The sequence below is a fragment of the Pagrus major genome, chromosome 2 (genome assembly GCF_040436345.1).
Source record: "Pagrus major chromosome 2, Pma_NU_1.0".
NCBI lineage: Eukaryota > Metazoa > Chordata > Actinopteri > Spariformes > Sparidae > Pagrus > Pagrus major.
The window spans coordinates 26,522,705-26,536,809 of NC_133216.1; the positions used below are offsets into that span (position 1 = coordinate 26,522,705).

A 14,105-nucleotide genomic window follows, 5' to 3' on the forward strand; every position below is an offset into this window, starting at 1 on the left:
GATTATAATGGTCGATACATAGAAAAGTAACTGGGCTGACACAGTTGATGATAGTGACATAATACATAAATGACCGTAAAGCATGACACCAAATAAGGAACTATTTAATGTTGTACATGATATACAGTATGCGCAATGCACAAGGAAATATATAGTCGTTGTGTGTGCCTAAAAGCCATTCACAGTTGAAGAAATGTACAGTACGTTAACTTACATAGAAATATTACCAGCTTGCCATCATCAGAATAATGATATAAGTCGTCAGTGAAAGCAGCTTATTACGAGCCATATTGACGTTTCTTGTTAGGTGGCAACCTCTATCAGCCATATTCCTTTTAACGGCATCAAAGAAGGAAGTCATGCAGAGCATTATGAAAAACAAGAAAGTCCACATAGGGAGGAGGTCAGGGACTTTCGCCCAGGTCCAGTTTAAACTTACTTACATAGTGAAGTTACATCAGGCAGATGATAATGTAACTGAAGTACTGTAGAGCCTGACCGATTTTTTGGGGTCGATGCCAATTCTGATATTGACGATAATATTATATCGTCCAATATACATAAATTTCTTACATGATCCCTTAAATGTAGTCATCAAGCAAACAGAGCAAATAATGGAGGCAGGTTATTGCAAAGTTTAACGGTACATTTTAATATCTAAAATGACATCAGTGTCGAAACTTACTAAACTTACCAGGAATTAAGTAATCATAAATTATTCCAAGCATCTCTTTCTGCATTATAATCTTTAACTGAAAGAGTTTTCATATCAGCACATACTGTATCAGCCACCACATACACTGATACAGATATATCCATGAGAGGCCAATATTGACCATCCGACATGTCAGTCAGGCTGTGGAAGTTACATAAGTAACTAGTAATTTGAATCCAAACCACAATATTTTCCTAAACCTAACCAGGTAGTTTTAGTGCCTAAACCAAACAGCAAGCATAGCATGAAGGTCCGGCGCGCTTGGCGCTATAGTACGGTTGTGCTATTTTCTTGGGAGTGACAGGCAGTCGACTTATTCAGCCTTTTATTATGAGGATTTGCTGCATATTAGTCATGTTTGGGGTCAGTTAAAGGGTTTTTCCATTAGCACTTTTGGCTGCGGCGAGTTAAAATCGTGCCATGCTGATTTTCAGTAGCAGTTGTGCCGAGCCGCAGCCGTGATGGACCATCTCTGGAGTGCATCCAAAATGCTGCGATGACCCCCCTTCTCCTCCAAAAAAACAAGTGTGTGCTGCAACCCAGTACTTTTGTAGCTTCTTACAATGTCTGTGGTTTGAAGTTTAGTTTCTCTCCAGCGTCCCTGTTTGTACTTTAAGACATCTGCTTTCTTTTGCTGTTTCAGCATGTGAGGTGTTTTAAGCTATTGCTGATGAAAACTGAACAATTCCTGATTTTGCTACTTCATAATAAAAGAGCCTTTGAAAAAGAAAATAACAGGAGACTTGTATTGTGAAATTAAATGTGTTAATCTGCCATTTTACAACCGCATCTTTGACCACTAGTCAGCTTGCTGCATCACCGACTCATGTCAAGCCTGCCATCAGTTAAAGACACACCTTCAAGTGGGTAGCCTTGGGAATGAAGATGCAAATCCCTGCTGCCCTGGTCTCACGCACTGAGTCAAACCAAGAGAGTCAAGTCAAGTCAAGCCGAGTCATCACATGCATATAGACAAGGACTAAAGGCCCAAGAGCAGTTAAACTCCCTGCGAGACCCTTCTGATCAAACTGGTTAAATCTTCAATGGGAGAAATCCCAATAGACTTATTTGGGGATCACAGTGCTGCATTAAAAGTACTTTCAAGACAAATCATGGAGGAAATGAAAGTTGATGTAATGTCTTTTTCTGTCTTTCTTCCGAAAGACGTCCGTTCTTATAGTCAAGCTTATGAGCAAAATGTGTGAAAAGTCATAAAGTACTAAGCTGATTAAACAATTTAAGGTATGCTTTTGAGCTGTTAAAGAGGATCTGGGGGCTTCAGGACCCCAGACCAAGGTTAAACACATGCGCAGCAGCTTAGGAGGTTAGAACTTTTTCCCCATTGCACTTGCCCCTCTGGACCACATTGTTCAATAATACTCAATCAATGGGGTCTTTAATGGTCCCAAAGTTTTTCTGTCACTCTCCTGTTCAGAAGCCAAGAAAAATTCCCTTTTTTACAGCAGGCAATACGACTTTTGTGTGTGCCTGCGTGTGTTTCGACAGTTCATAGTTTGACCAGGTGTGTGCAGCTTTAGTTGACCAGGCCATGTGCACCTCCCAACTGCAATGGTCCTTCAACCTGTTTGGGAACCATTGCTGTATGTATTATTATTATGCTAGGGCTATTGAGCAACAACAGCACAACATTGCTTTGTATTTTTGAAAACCTTACTGGTCGTATAAAAAGAAAACTTACTATTTGAATTGTTGGTGCATTATTCAAAACTAGCAATGGATTACCCCAAGAGAATGTAACCAAAACCTTATTTGGTTAATTAAAACTGTCACATGCCGTAGCTCATTTTCTTACTTATGTGCCTCGTTAACTCTGTGGACACTTAATGCTGTTTCCAATATCCTGTACTGTATTAGGGATTCTACTTCACTGGGTGGGTGATATGGTTTTCTTTTCATTTCACGGCACAATGTTCTGTCAGGAAGGTTCATACACAGAGTAACCCAAATTGTGAATAAAGTGCTTTTATTAAAATTAAAATATGTGTAACATTCAAATGATCAAACACAGACAGCAGAGTAAGGCTTATATTTCAATTTTGTCAACAATCTCTTTAATGCACACATCACACATCTCTCCAGTTGAAACAAAATCAACTATAATGGCAACTGCATTTTTTAGATTAAAATCCTGATTTATTTTCTTGAAATTTTACAGGGGACTGGGTGGTACACGTATTTCTCTCAAACATTACATGACATCATTACTCAGCAAGAAAAACACAAGCTGTTACAGAATAAGGATACTCATGCTTTTAGGTTTTTAAGCTTTCAAATAGCATGGGTTGAATCCAGATGTGATTGATTTAAAAGACAGCTAAAGTAGATTTAGATGAGTCACCGCAGAAAGATTTCATCAAGCAGACTCTAACCTTGCTAGTAGGGCAAGAGCCGGTACAAACACCAGTGCACTACACCCATCTAACTTATTCAGTAGAATAAAGCAGAAAGCCACTGAAAGTGTTATAGTGGCTTATGTCATCGCAGAGAAAACATCCAGTGGGCAGGATGACAGCCACCTGGTCACCAGCATTCAGTAGCAAGGCCACAGCAATGGTGAAACTGTCCTCTTGGTCTTGCATATTTCTATCTATAGCGCCAGCCACCACAATGCCGTTAACCTGCAGATTGGCACAGGCGGCCAATAGGACACCACTAGAACCAGCATCACTGTAGACGGTGAGGGCGAGGCTGTAGACGCCAGAGTGGGGAACAATGAAGATGCCAGTAGTCACATTGTAGGCATTACCCAGGTTCAGGAACACTTTTTCGTAGATGACGTTGGTGGCAGTACTGAAGGGGCCGAAACACCTAAAACTACCATTACTGAACAGAGCGACAGAGAAGGCAGTGCGGCTGTCTGGGGATGCAAATGGGAGACAGCAGGTTAGAAGAGTAAAAAGTAGATTGGTGTTGCCTCATTGTCATTGAGAACAGTGTAAATTGTGTTTTCTTCTTTAAGATCTGCACTCTGCCCTGCCTTGTGTAAACCATGGGTGTGTCACTCACCTTTCATGTTGCTGAGACTTTGGGTTGTTTGCGAGTATAAAGTCTCCAACTCATTCAGGCTCGTGTTAAAGTACATCCTCAGCCTGTGCACCTCTTGCACCATATGACAGCAGTTACAAGAGCCCCCATTCAGTTTACACGCTGAACACAAATGCACATAAATGAAAAGAAGAAAAGAAAATATAAATATAAAAGAATACATGAAGACACAATCATTATGCACCCACAATTCCTCACCACTGTCTGCATTTGGGCCTTGATTCGCGTCATCGCTTGCAGGTGGCTCCCAATAATAATCCTCATACTCGTCGTCTTTGACAGTCAGACCAAAAGCTGCATGCAGCAAGCACAGCAGTACAATAGCTGGTGGGCAGAGAGCAAAGGATTATAGCATTAAACCCAGAGGGAGCTTAGCATTAGTAGCCTGTCACTGCAATGTTGTACAGTATATCTGAACCAGTGCTACTTCTGTAAACAAATCAAGTCTCACCTCTCATGTCGACACTTAATGATGCTAGCTTCAGAGGGATAGAAGGTGTGATGGACTGATCAGTAGAGGAAGTGTCATGGATATATAATTTTCTCAAAGCTCCTCCCTTCCTACATCTCAGTTTGATTCCTTATCATCGCTCCTCCTTTTTTTTTTTTTTTTTCTTTTTCATTTTAATCGTCTGCCCTATTTAGCCTTTATAACTGGGGATGTTTTATCATCATCACCAGGTGCTCTCACTTTCTAAAATCACACACAGGTAGACTCACGCCCTCCAGGGCTTTGTGCAGTTGGTCACGCGCCAGGTAGGTATCATATGTCGTCTGGACAGAAGAAGCTTCTCATCAGCAGGCATATGCTCTGAGGAAGGAAAACGATTTTTATATTCTGTGGCGATACGTTTCTCTTGACATGCAGAAGGCCACAAATTAGAGATGTAGATATGGATTCTTTTCAGCAGATATGATAACCAATAATTACCTCCTCTCATGCCCAATACCACTTACTGATAATTTCACATTTCTGTATTTCAAAAAGAAATTCTTAACCTGTAGTTTATGCACACCTGAGGGTTAGAAGGGCTGAGAAGTAGTGAGCAAAGATGGATGATTTAACATCCTATAGCTCTAATAAGATTTGTCTTGTCACACTTGTGGATCATGTATTGTGTGCTGCGCTTGTTCTTCTCCTCCTTCTTCTTTTCTCTGTTTGCTGGCAGATTGCAAACAAAGTGTAAAGGTGCATAATGTTACCTACTGTATCAGTGTGTAGACATCACACTTGTTAAGTCCATGAAAGCAAATTGGCTTTTTATTTTTTAGATTTATCTACTGTCATTTTACTGATACAATAAATATCCAATAATATAAATGTACTAATTGATATTCAGTATATGCGCCTGGAATAGATCATGCATCTCTAGCACAAATTACCTCCATTTGTGTCAGGCAGATGCACTGTCGTGCTGTAAAGATGTATCCAATGTAATAAAGGTTGAGTGCACCGATCTGATCCTGATCTGATCCTGCTGCTGTGTTAAATAATGAAGAGAGTATATTCAAAATGGCTCTATAAGTGGTAGAAATATTAAATATGTTATAGGTCACATCTCATTTCATCCCGATGCTGTCTTCTTCACTTCTTTCATTACAGAAATGATGTGTGTCCAGAATGATGTACAGATCGGGAGACTTTTAAAAAGTCCCCATTCTCTAACTAAAGACTGTAATGATAGGCATGTTACTGTGGTCACGCTTTATTTATTATTTCATCCATCTTAATTTAAAGAAACTTTGGTTTCTGTGAGTGAAGTAGAGACATAGACAGTAGATGATTTGTTCATTTTTCAAAGGCGGGATGGACCCAATTTGTTTCATGCACTTGTGACTCATGAACTGACTCTTTCATTTCTTTTAATTTCACAGCCAAAGTCGGGGCCATTGATTCGAACTTGCACAAATCTAAATCAGATAGTCAGGTAAACCATATTAACATTAATTAACATTATTAACAACTAAACAGCCCCTCCCTCCCTGTACTTTTTCTGCTACTCTGGAAATGGAGAGGTTAACAAGAGGAATGCATTTTTATGATTTTGCTAACAAGGGGTGCTTCATCCCCCCTCATCCCCCCTCATCCCCCCTCAAATCACCTACTGGACATAGAGTAATTAACAGAGTAACATCAGTAAAAGGTCGATCATCAGTCAATCCTAAAACAACTTTATTTATTATAAATCCTGTTTTGCCAAAAACAACGTCTCTAATGTAGACATCTTCAGTATCTTCCGGTTCTTTAATGCAGATTGAAACAAAGTAAATCAGAATGCAAAGTTTGATTAAAAGTCTGTTTTATTTTAATGGTAAGTTTCTGGTACAGTGAATTTTTTTTTTAATTCGTCATTTAATTTCAAGATCAACAGCTCTAACAACCAAGATTCTGAAACAGTGTGAAATGAAAAGACAATAGGTTTGATGGGACATTTACTCAGGAAGAAAAGGGAACCATAATGGAATAAAACAAACAAACAAAACAAGATTGGCAGCATTGTGTTGGGTGATAGTACGAATGATCTGATCAAGATTATGACTGTCACCACAGCAAGATTTCATCTAACTGACTTAAAAACTGTCAGTATAGGACAGGAGCTGGTACAAAGCCCAGAACAGCTACATTTGCTAACTTATTCAGTAGCATACAGCAGGAAGCCAGTGAAAGTGTTAGAGTGCCTTCTGTCATTGCAGATTATACATCCTGCGGGCAGAATGACATTCACTTGGTCTTGAGCCTTCAGCTTCATGGCCATAACAACGGTGTCACTGTCTACACTGTCCTGGCCGTCTTTTCCAAGAATTTGAGCCACCACTTGGTCGTTAACCTGCAGATTGGCACAGGCGGCCCTGGTGATGGTAGAACTAAGAGTGTAGGCGAAGCTGTAGACGCCAGCGAGGGGTGCGGTGAAGACACCGGTCATCGAATCGTAGTTGTTTCCCAGGTTGAGGAATTGATGTTTGTAGACAATGATAATGTCGGTACTGAAGGGGCCACGACATTCTGTACTTTCGTCCCTGTCCAGAGCAAAAGAGAAGGCACTGCGGCTGGCTGGGAATGCAGAGAAGAAGAAATAGTCAGGGCAGAGGTATAAGAAGTGGATCAGTTTTGATGATGGTCTCCCTGTATGTGTGACTCATAGACGTGTTGCTCACCTCTCATATCGTCAATGTACATCTTTGTTATTGTGAGCTCCTTCTTCATTTGCCTGCGGGTGAAGTTAAAGAACGACTCCATCCTGTGTACCTGTTTCTTCATCAGACAGCAGCCACACGACTCTTTCTCATAACGACACGCTGTGTACGCACGTTCACACACACAGGCATACACATCAATACATTAGGTTGCAGAAGAAAGTATGTGCAAACACACTGACTATGCTTTGACAGAAGCGAGAGACTTATTTCTGTAATAACCTCTCACCTTTGTCACTTGGTTTTGTGGTGGTGACACCAGGAAGGTCCCAGTCATAATTTTTCACGTCCCATATGTCCTCATATTGACCAAAAGCTGGAAGCAGCAGACACAGCAATACAAAAGCTGGGGGGAAAAGAGCAAAGTCATGTGGCACAACACCCAGAAAAAAGCTTTTCTCAGGCAATGATCTCTTTATCCTTTTTCTAAGTTTGACAGCTCCACTAAAAGACCATCCTCTAAACATGTTGCTCAGTCCTTCTCCAAATTGTGTTACTTTCTTGTCGTTTGGTAGAGAATGGTTTATTTTAAATCCTATCTTACCAAATTATTACAATTCTTGACACTACTAAAAAACCTTCAGTCAGTTGAAAAGTCAGCCTGGAGTCCCTGTTGCCTGTGATGCTCCAACCATCTCCCCGCTAAGTGTTATGCCAGTGTAGCTTATCTCACCTCTCATGTTGATGCTGGTAAATGACAACGGCTTAAGAAGGATGCAAGGCATGCAGACTGATCATGAGACAAAAGTCGAGGATATATATATTTCTGAGAGCCCCTCCCATGTGACCACTCATTTTTATTCCTCCTCTTTTGATATCGCTCCTCCTTTTTGATTTTTTTTTTTTTTTTATCATCTGCCCTATTTGCCTCTATAACTTTATAACCGGAGATGTATTTCTTCATCACCAGGGGCTCTCATTCTTTTTAAAAATCACACTTACGCAGACACACACACCCTCCTGGGCTTTGTTGTTGATGCCACCCAGGTATCACCTATCGCCTGAGATGAGGTGTTGTGACTGTGGAGTGCACTTTTATCGCCAAGTGGTGCAGAGACAACAATCTCTCTCTGAACGTGGAGAAGACAAAGGAGATTGTTGTCGACTTCCGGAGAGCCTCCACCCAGCACCCTCCACTGACTATCAATGGAGCTGCTGTGGAGAGAGTGAGCAGCACCAGGTTCCTGGGTGTGCACCTCTCTGAGGACCTCTCCTGGAGCAGGAACACCGCATCACTGGCCAGGAAAGCTCAGCAGCGCCTCTACTTCCTCCGCAGACTGAGAAGAGCCAGAGCACCAGTCCACATCATGACAACCTTCTACCGTGGAACCACCGAGAGCATCCTGACCAGCTGCATCACTGTGTGGTACGGCAGCTGCACTGCATCCTGCAAGAAGACCCTGCAGCGCATAGTAAGAGCAGCTGAGAGGATCATCGGTGCCTCCCTCCCCTCCCTCCAGGACACTTACAGCACACGTCTGGCCCGCAAAGCACTCAGCACTGCGGGCGACCCCACCCACCCCAACCACCAACTCTTCAGTCTCCTGCCTTCCGGGAGGAGGATGAGGAGCCTCCGAGCGAGAACCAGCAGACTGAGAGACAGTTTCATTCATCAGGCCATCAGGATGCTGAACTCCCTCCCAGCGCTGCCCCCCCTTCCTTCTCCTTCTCCGCCCGCTGCCCCCACTAACTATGGACATTGTTGACCCCCCCCCCCCATGGCACCAGCCACTTTTACAACTCAAAAACACTTTAAAATCTATTTGCACTGTGTAAGAATGTTTACAATTTCATTGTCATAGACCAGTTTACACCATTTTATACTGTCATATTTATATCAAACTGCCATATTTATATCTATATTTATATCCAATCCCAATACTGACATACCTATTCCACACTATTTATATCTCCGGACTTTATATTCCCGAATGTCTCTTAGCTGTACATATTTTATTTTTATTTTTATTTTTAGATCTATATTTCTATTTTATTTTATATTCTTATATTTCTTATTTCTGTCTGGACAGAGGGAAACACAATTTCAATTCTCTGTATGTCTTGTACATATTGCAGTTTTGACAATAAAGTCGACTTTGAACTTTGAACTTTGAACTTTGATCTTCAGCAGCCAAGCATCATGGTTCGTAGAACTGCTTAGCTGAAATTATTTCTGTAGTCAGTGTACAATGTTTGCTTCAAACACCCTGTCCACGGTTGAAGAGAGTCTCACCTAAAGAGGTAAAAAAAAAAATGTCATTATGTTTGGGTGTCTCTTTAAAGCCTGTGCTGTGAGCATGTCACCATGCTAAATATATAACATTAGTATATTTAGCAGTTTGTTTGTTTTTTTAACCAGGTCCATCTTAGATGAGAATGTTAGCATACTAACATTTGGCATTTAGTACTAAACACAAAATACAGCTGAGGCTAATAGAAATGTTGCTAGTATTGTAGGTATATGCTGGTGACCTGCCCAGTAACAGTATTTTGTTAAAAGTCATTATAATTTTTCTCACCTACTGTAGCCTACAACCCTTTCTGCATGTGGCCAAGCCTAGATTTGTTTCTGTAACGGAATAGTTGTACACTCTGGGATATATGCTTATTTTCTTTCTTAACGAGAGCTAGATGAGGAGATTGATACCTTTCTCATGTCTTTATGTAGCACAAACAAAACAAAACACGGACCTGATAGTTAACATGTAGAGTCTGTTAAGTCTGTCATGCCATGACTCGTCCGTTCCATCATCACCAGCACTTGTGAATGATGTTCATCATAAAGTTATTAAAAAACAAACCATCATGAAACATTGTCAGCATCATGTACAAATATGAAACATGAAAGCATCCTTGGGTGGGTCTTCAGAGGAGTCACATCAACCAATGTAACCACATAACATAAAAATGTCCCCACCCTTTCACAGCCACAGTTTCTGTCCTAGAATGCTGAAATTTGCCATGGAGGTCAAAAGCGTGTGCGTGAAGGTGTGTGTTTTTGTTCATGCCAATTGGATAAAAAGTGGGCGTGGCAATGGGATGAACTTAAAAATCAATCCTTTCATAACTCATGAAGGTTGTCGTACACACTTGTGGGAGGCATCATTGAAGTCATCTGAGTTCCTTTATTATTGCTCCATCTCCTTCTGTTGTTCCATCGGTTCATTGGTTTGGCATTAAAATGGCTATATTCCGCAAAAGCTGCTAGCGTGTTTTTAACGTCGTGCTGCCAGCGTTACTCTAATTGGATTTAGAGTTACTCGCCAATTTCAGCGAGTAAGTTGCTAGCTTGGATGTCGCTGTTGTTTCACGTAGCGAAGGGGATTTTGAAAACAGTACGTGCAGATGGCAGGAGGAAGGTGGCGATAGGCCCCCAATGACAGGCTTTATACCACAAGTCTACATCCAGTAAGTCTACTCTAACCCTGTCCTGGTCACTAATAGTTACGAAGCAAATTCTTTTTGCAGGAATTTAGCCATTTTAATGCCAGGACTGGCCACCCTGCGTGCAAAACAAGTCCACCCTAACTGTATTTTGCAGGGGCAGCATTGCTGTATCCTAAGTTTGGCACCACCCAAGATGACTGTGATTGGTTTAAAGCAGGGGTGGCCAAACTATTTCCCCTTAGAGGGCAAAAACTGAAATTTGAGGGCAAGGTCACACATGCCCGTAATTAACAGTGGTGAATCTTTGCCCCCCATTCACTTTTATTCTATGAGATGAGAGACACTTGTGAATGCAGGTGAATGACCTGCGATGGTCCGATATTGGAAAATTTATATGATCAGCTTTTTATTGGTACTTGTAAAAATCAAGCAGACATGTTCTGCGACGATTCAGAGAGGAGGGCAAGTCTACAAGTTTTAACACAACAAATCCTATCTGAGCTATTGAATATTAAATCATTTATATTTGCTCAATACATCTCAGCCTTTCTTACCCTCAGGTGTAACTACAGGTTAGGAAAAATACAAAAATGTAAAATTAACGGTTACCTTATCTGTATCGGTTATTGGTATCTTGGGAAAAAAACAAAGCAATTGTGCAGCCCTATTAGTAACAGATCCAGTGGGTTGCTGAGGTAGGTATGTGAATTTCCTGCCTCTGTGAATTAATTCTCAGACAGTGGGAAGTCCGTCTCAGGGAGTGATAAGAAAGATATCCTGCTGGACTCTCATTTGCCACCGTTATATTTTCAGTGACTAAACTGGTCGCCGGCTTGGACATGGAAAAAAAAAGATGACCTCTCTGGTTCTGCTAAATAGTTTTTTCTTACTCATCAGATATGACCCATCTTATAGCAGTTAAGGTCATGTCAGCAGGAGACAGTTCTTAGTCTTAGTGGTCCATTGTCACATTCAGGGTCCAGAGCCTTGTCACTGTCTGTTGTGTCCCCTGTTTGCTCCTCCTTGCTGCTCTTCTCTCCTGTAGCACCTGGAGGAGTTAGTCATGTTTAGCGTCTAAGCTAGGAAATTCACTTGCTTCCAGTTATATACAGTATGAATCTTCGTAGGGTGAGAGTGACAGAACTCTTGTCCTATAGCATAAAGGTGCTGGATCTGAACACCACATGGCCAGCCAGTCCAAAGAAATGCCTATTAGGTTGTGTTTGCTTGGAGGTATAAATTGTCTATAAGTGTTAGTCCTAACAGGGGCGTAGTATAAAAATTCTTGGTATTCTACGTAGCCATTCTCTACGGGCCTCTCCCCAAATCCTCAGCTATTCATTCTAGTTTCTTTCGGGCCCTCCTCACATTCGGCCATGTATACTCAGGCCGCTCTCTCTGCCTCTTTCTTTTCTTCAAATGTTTTTAGTGATAAGTGGTGTCACTTTAGTCAATTTATATCAATGAATATTCTATGTTTCTATCACAGTTTTCGATCGCATAAGCATCATAAGTGTGATCTAACTTGAGTTGGTGTCTGTTGGGTCTGAAGACCACAAGTTTGAAAATGAAACAGTTCTGAGGGTGTGGAGTCCGAAACAGACCTCTGTAGCCTCATCTCTGCTGGAGGCTAGAGGCTCAAGGCTACATTAGCCGCTGCTAGCATAACACACCCGAATCTCTGAACAAACCATTGCGGTTGAATTGCATTGTGGGTCATGTTGGCACCAGGTGTTGACGAGGAAGAAGATTGCATGGAATAAAGGCTGCATCAATTCTGTTCTTTTTTAAACTGTCCATCTAGAATCTGACAATATTCTGCAGTGTGATGCTAAATCAGAGGACACTTGACTCTCCAGTGTGCCATGTAGATATTAAAACAAGTCAGCTCGTAATATTTTGTTGAAAATCCTGATTTATTGATTTATTTATATTTTATTTTAGATATATCACATATTTTCATTAGAGTTTCAATCATGTAAAATCAGCAAGTGACAGATTGACACTCACAAGAGCATAGATACTCAGAGTGTTTGACATGAATCAGTTATGAGGAAAGTCAGAACATGGACATACAGCATTTTGATAAATAAAATAAGCAATACAAAGATGAGATTATTGTGACTGAGAGAACAATAGAGCAGATATAGATTAATTTAAGGGCTACAAAACACAACTGTACCACACAAAGGTTTCAAATATCAGACTCAAATCAGTAGAGAAAGTCGTTACAAAACCCAGAGCAGCTACATTTCCCTAACTTAGTCAGTAGCATACAGCAGGAAACCAGTGAAAGTGTTATAGTGGCTGCTGTCATCGCAGAGGAAACATCCAATGGGCAGGTTGACGGCCACGCGGTCACCAGCCTTCAGGTGGACGGCCACAACAATAGTGGAGCTGTCCTCTTGGTCTTGCATATTTATCTCTCTGGGTCCGGCCACCACATTGCCGTTAACCTGCAGTGAGGCGCAGGCGGCCAAGGTGTTACCAGGAGAGCCGGCGTCACTGAAGATGGTGAGGGCGAGGCTGTAGACACCGGAGCGGGGAACAGTGAAGATGCCGGTCTCCGGACTGTAGTTATTGCCCAGGTTGATGAAGATGTGTTTGTAGGGTATGATCATGTCGTCACGGTTGGGGCCTAAGCACTTCAAACTGTCTTCATTGGTCAGAGCGACGGAGAAGGCACTGCGGCTGGCTGGAGATGCAGAGAGGAAGAACAAAACATGAAGTTTGTATGAAGTGTGGAGAGAAGTATTTCATTTATTAGGGTGTTTTGATGACCTTCACTCTTTTCTGGTTTGTGTTACTCAAGCACTTCGTCTCACCTCGGACTTTGTTGAGGATGGCCTTTGTGTTCGTCAGCTCCTTCTCCAGCTCATTGAGGCTCATGTTAAAGAACTCCTTCATCCTGTGTATCTGTTGCTGCATCAGACAGCAGCCACACGACGCCTGGTCCGTGAGACATGCTGAACACACACACACACAGAAATACAGCAGGTTACAGATGAGATGAAAACACACAGACGATGTCCCATGAGTTGACTTAATCAGAAAAATCTCTCACCATTTTCTGTGCTGGATCTGACATCATTTTCATTGTCTCCGTTCCAGGAAAACTCATTAGCCGTGCTGAACGCTGCTTCCAGCAGACACAGGAATATTATGGCTGAGGGAAGAAGAGCAAAAGCAGAAAGAATCGTAACACTGACTGTTGAGAAGATTTTTACCAATAAATCAGAACTTTTTGCTAATTATATCTAGTCTCACCTCGCATGATGATGCTGGGCTGGCAAGTGATGATGGCTTCAGAAAGGTGTGAAAGACTGATGCAGGGTCAAGAGTTAAACCTATATATATATGACTCTTTTGGCTTTCAAGCTCCTCCCTGTAGTCTGACCTTATTGCCTCCATACGTGTATATGTATATACCTGTATACCTTTTCTTTATGAGTAGGACACACGCACACACACACGCACACACACACACACACACACACACACACCCTGCAGGGCTTTGTGTTGTAGATGTAGGTCAGGTATCACCTATCCTTCGAGGCGACTTGTCCACACGGTTCAATGTTCCCATCAGCACAGAGATAACATCTTTGATTCTTTTTTCAGTATTACAGTGTATGTTTTTGCTGTATTCTCTTATTCTGACTGTGGATTTCGTGGTGTCTGGAGCACTGGACCAAACAATTGTGTGGGATGATATGATCGATCTGAATCTCAGTATCAAAGA

At 41.6% G+C, this 14,105-nt stretch overlaps 1 protein-coding gene across 1 annotated transcript; it reads right to left on the reverse strand.

Moving 5' to 3' along the window:
- Positions 1 to 12,624: 12,624 nt before the first annotated feature.
- cbln20 (cerebellin 20) lies at positions 12,625 to 13,637 on the reverse strand. The gene is made up of 4 exons (XM_073495332.1): positions 13,631 to 13,637; positions 13,428 to 13,529; positions 13,189 to 13,329; positions 12,625 to 13,058 (listed from the first exon to the last, which is right to left on the reverse strand). Exons 1-4 carry the CDS (start codon positions 13,635 to 13,637, stop codon positions 12,625 to 12,627), a joined length of 684 nt encoding a protein of 227 aa, XP_073351433.1.
- Between the last annotated feature and the right edge of the window lie 468 nt (positions 13,638 to 14,105).

Coding starts and splice junctions, on each gene's coding strand:
- cbln20 (XM_073495332.1), bottom strand. Junction 13,330..13,427: donor CAGATCCAGCACAGAAAATG/GTGAGAGATTTT, acceptor GTGTGTGTTCAG/CATGTCTCACGGACCAGGCG. Junction 13,059..13,188: donor CATCCTCAACAAAGTCCGAG/GTGAGACGAAGT, acceptor CTGCATCTCCAG/CCAGCCGCAGTGCCTTCTCC.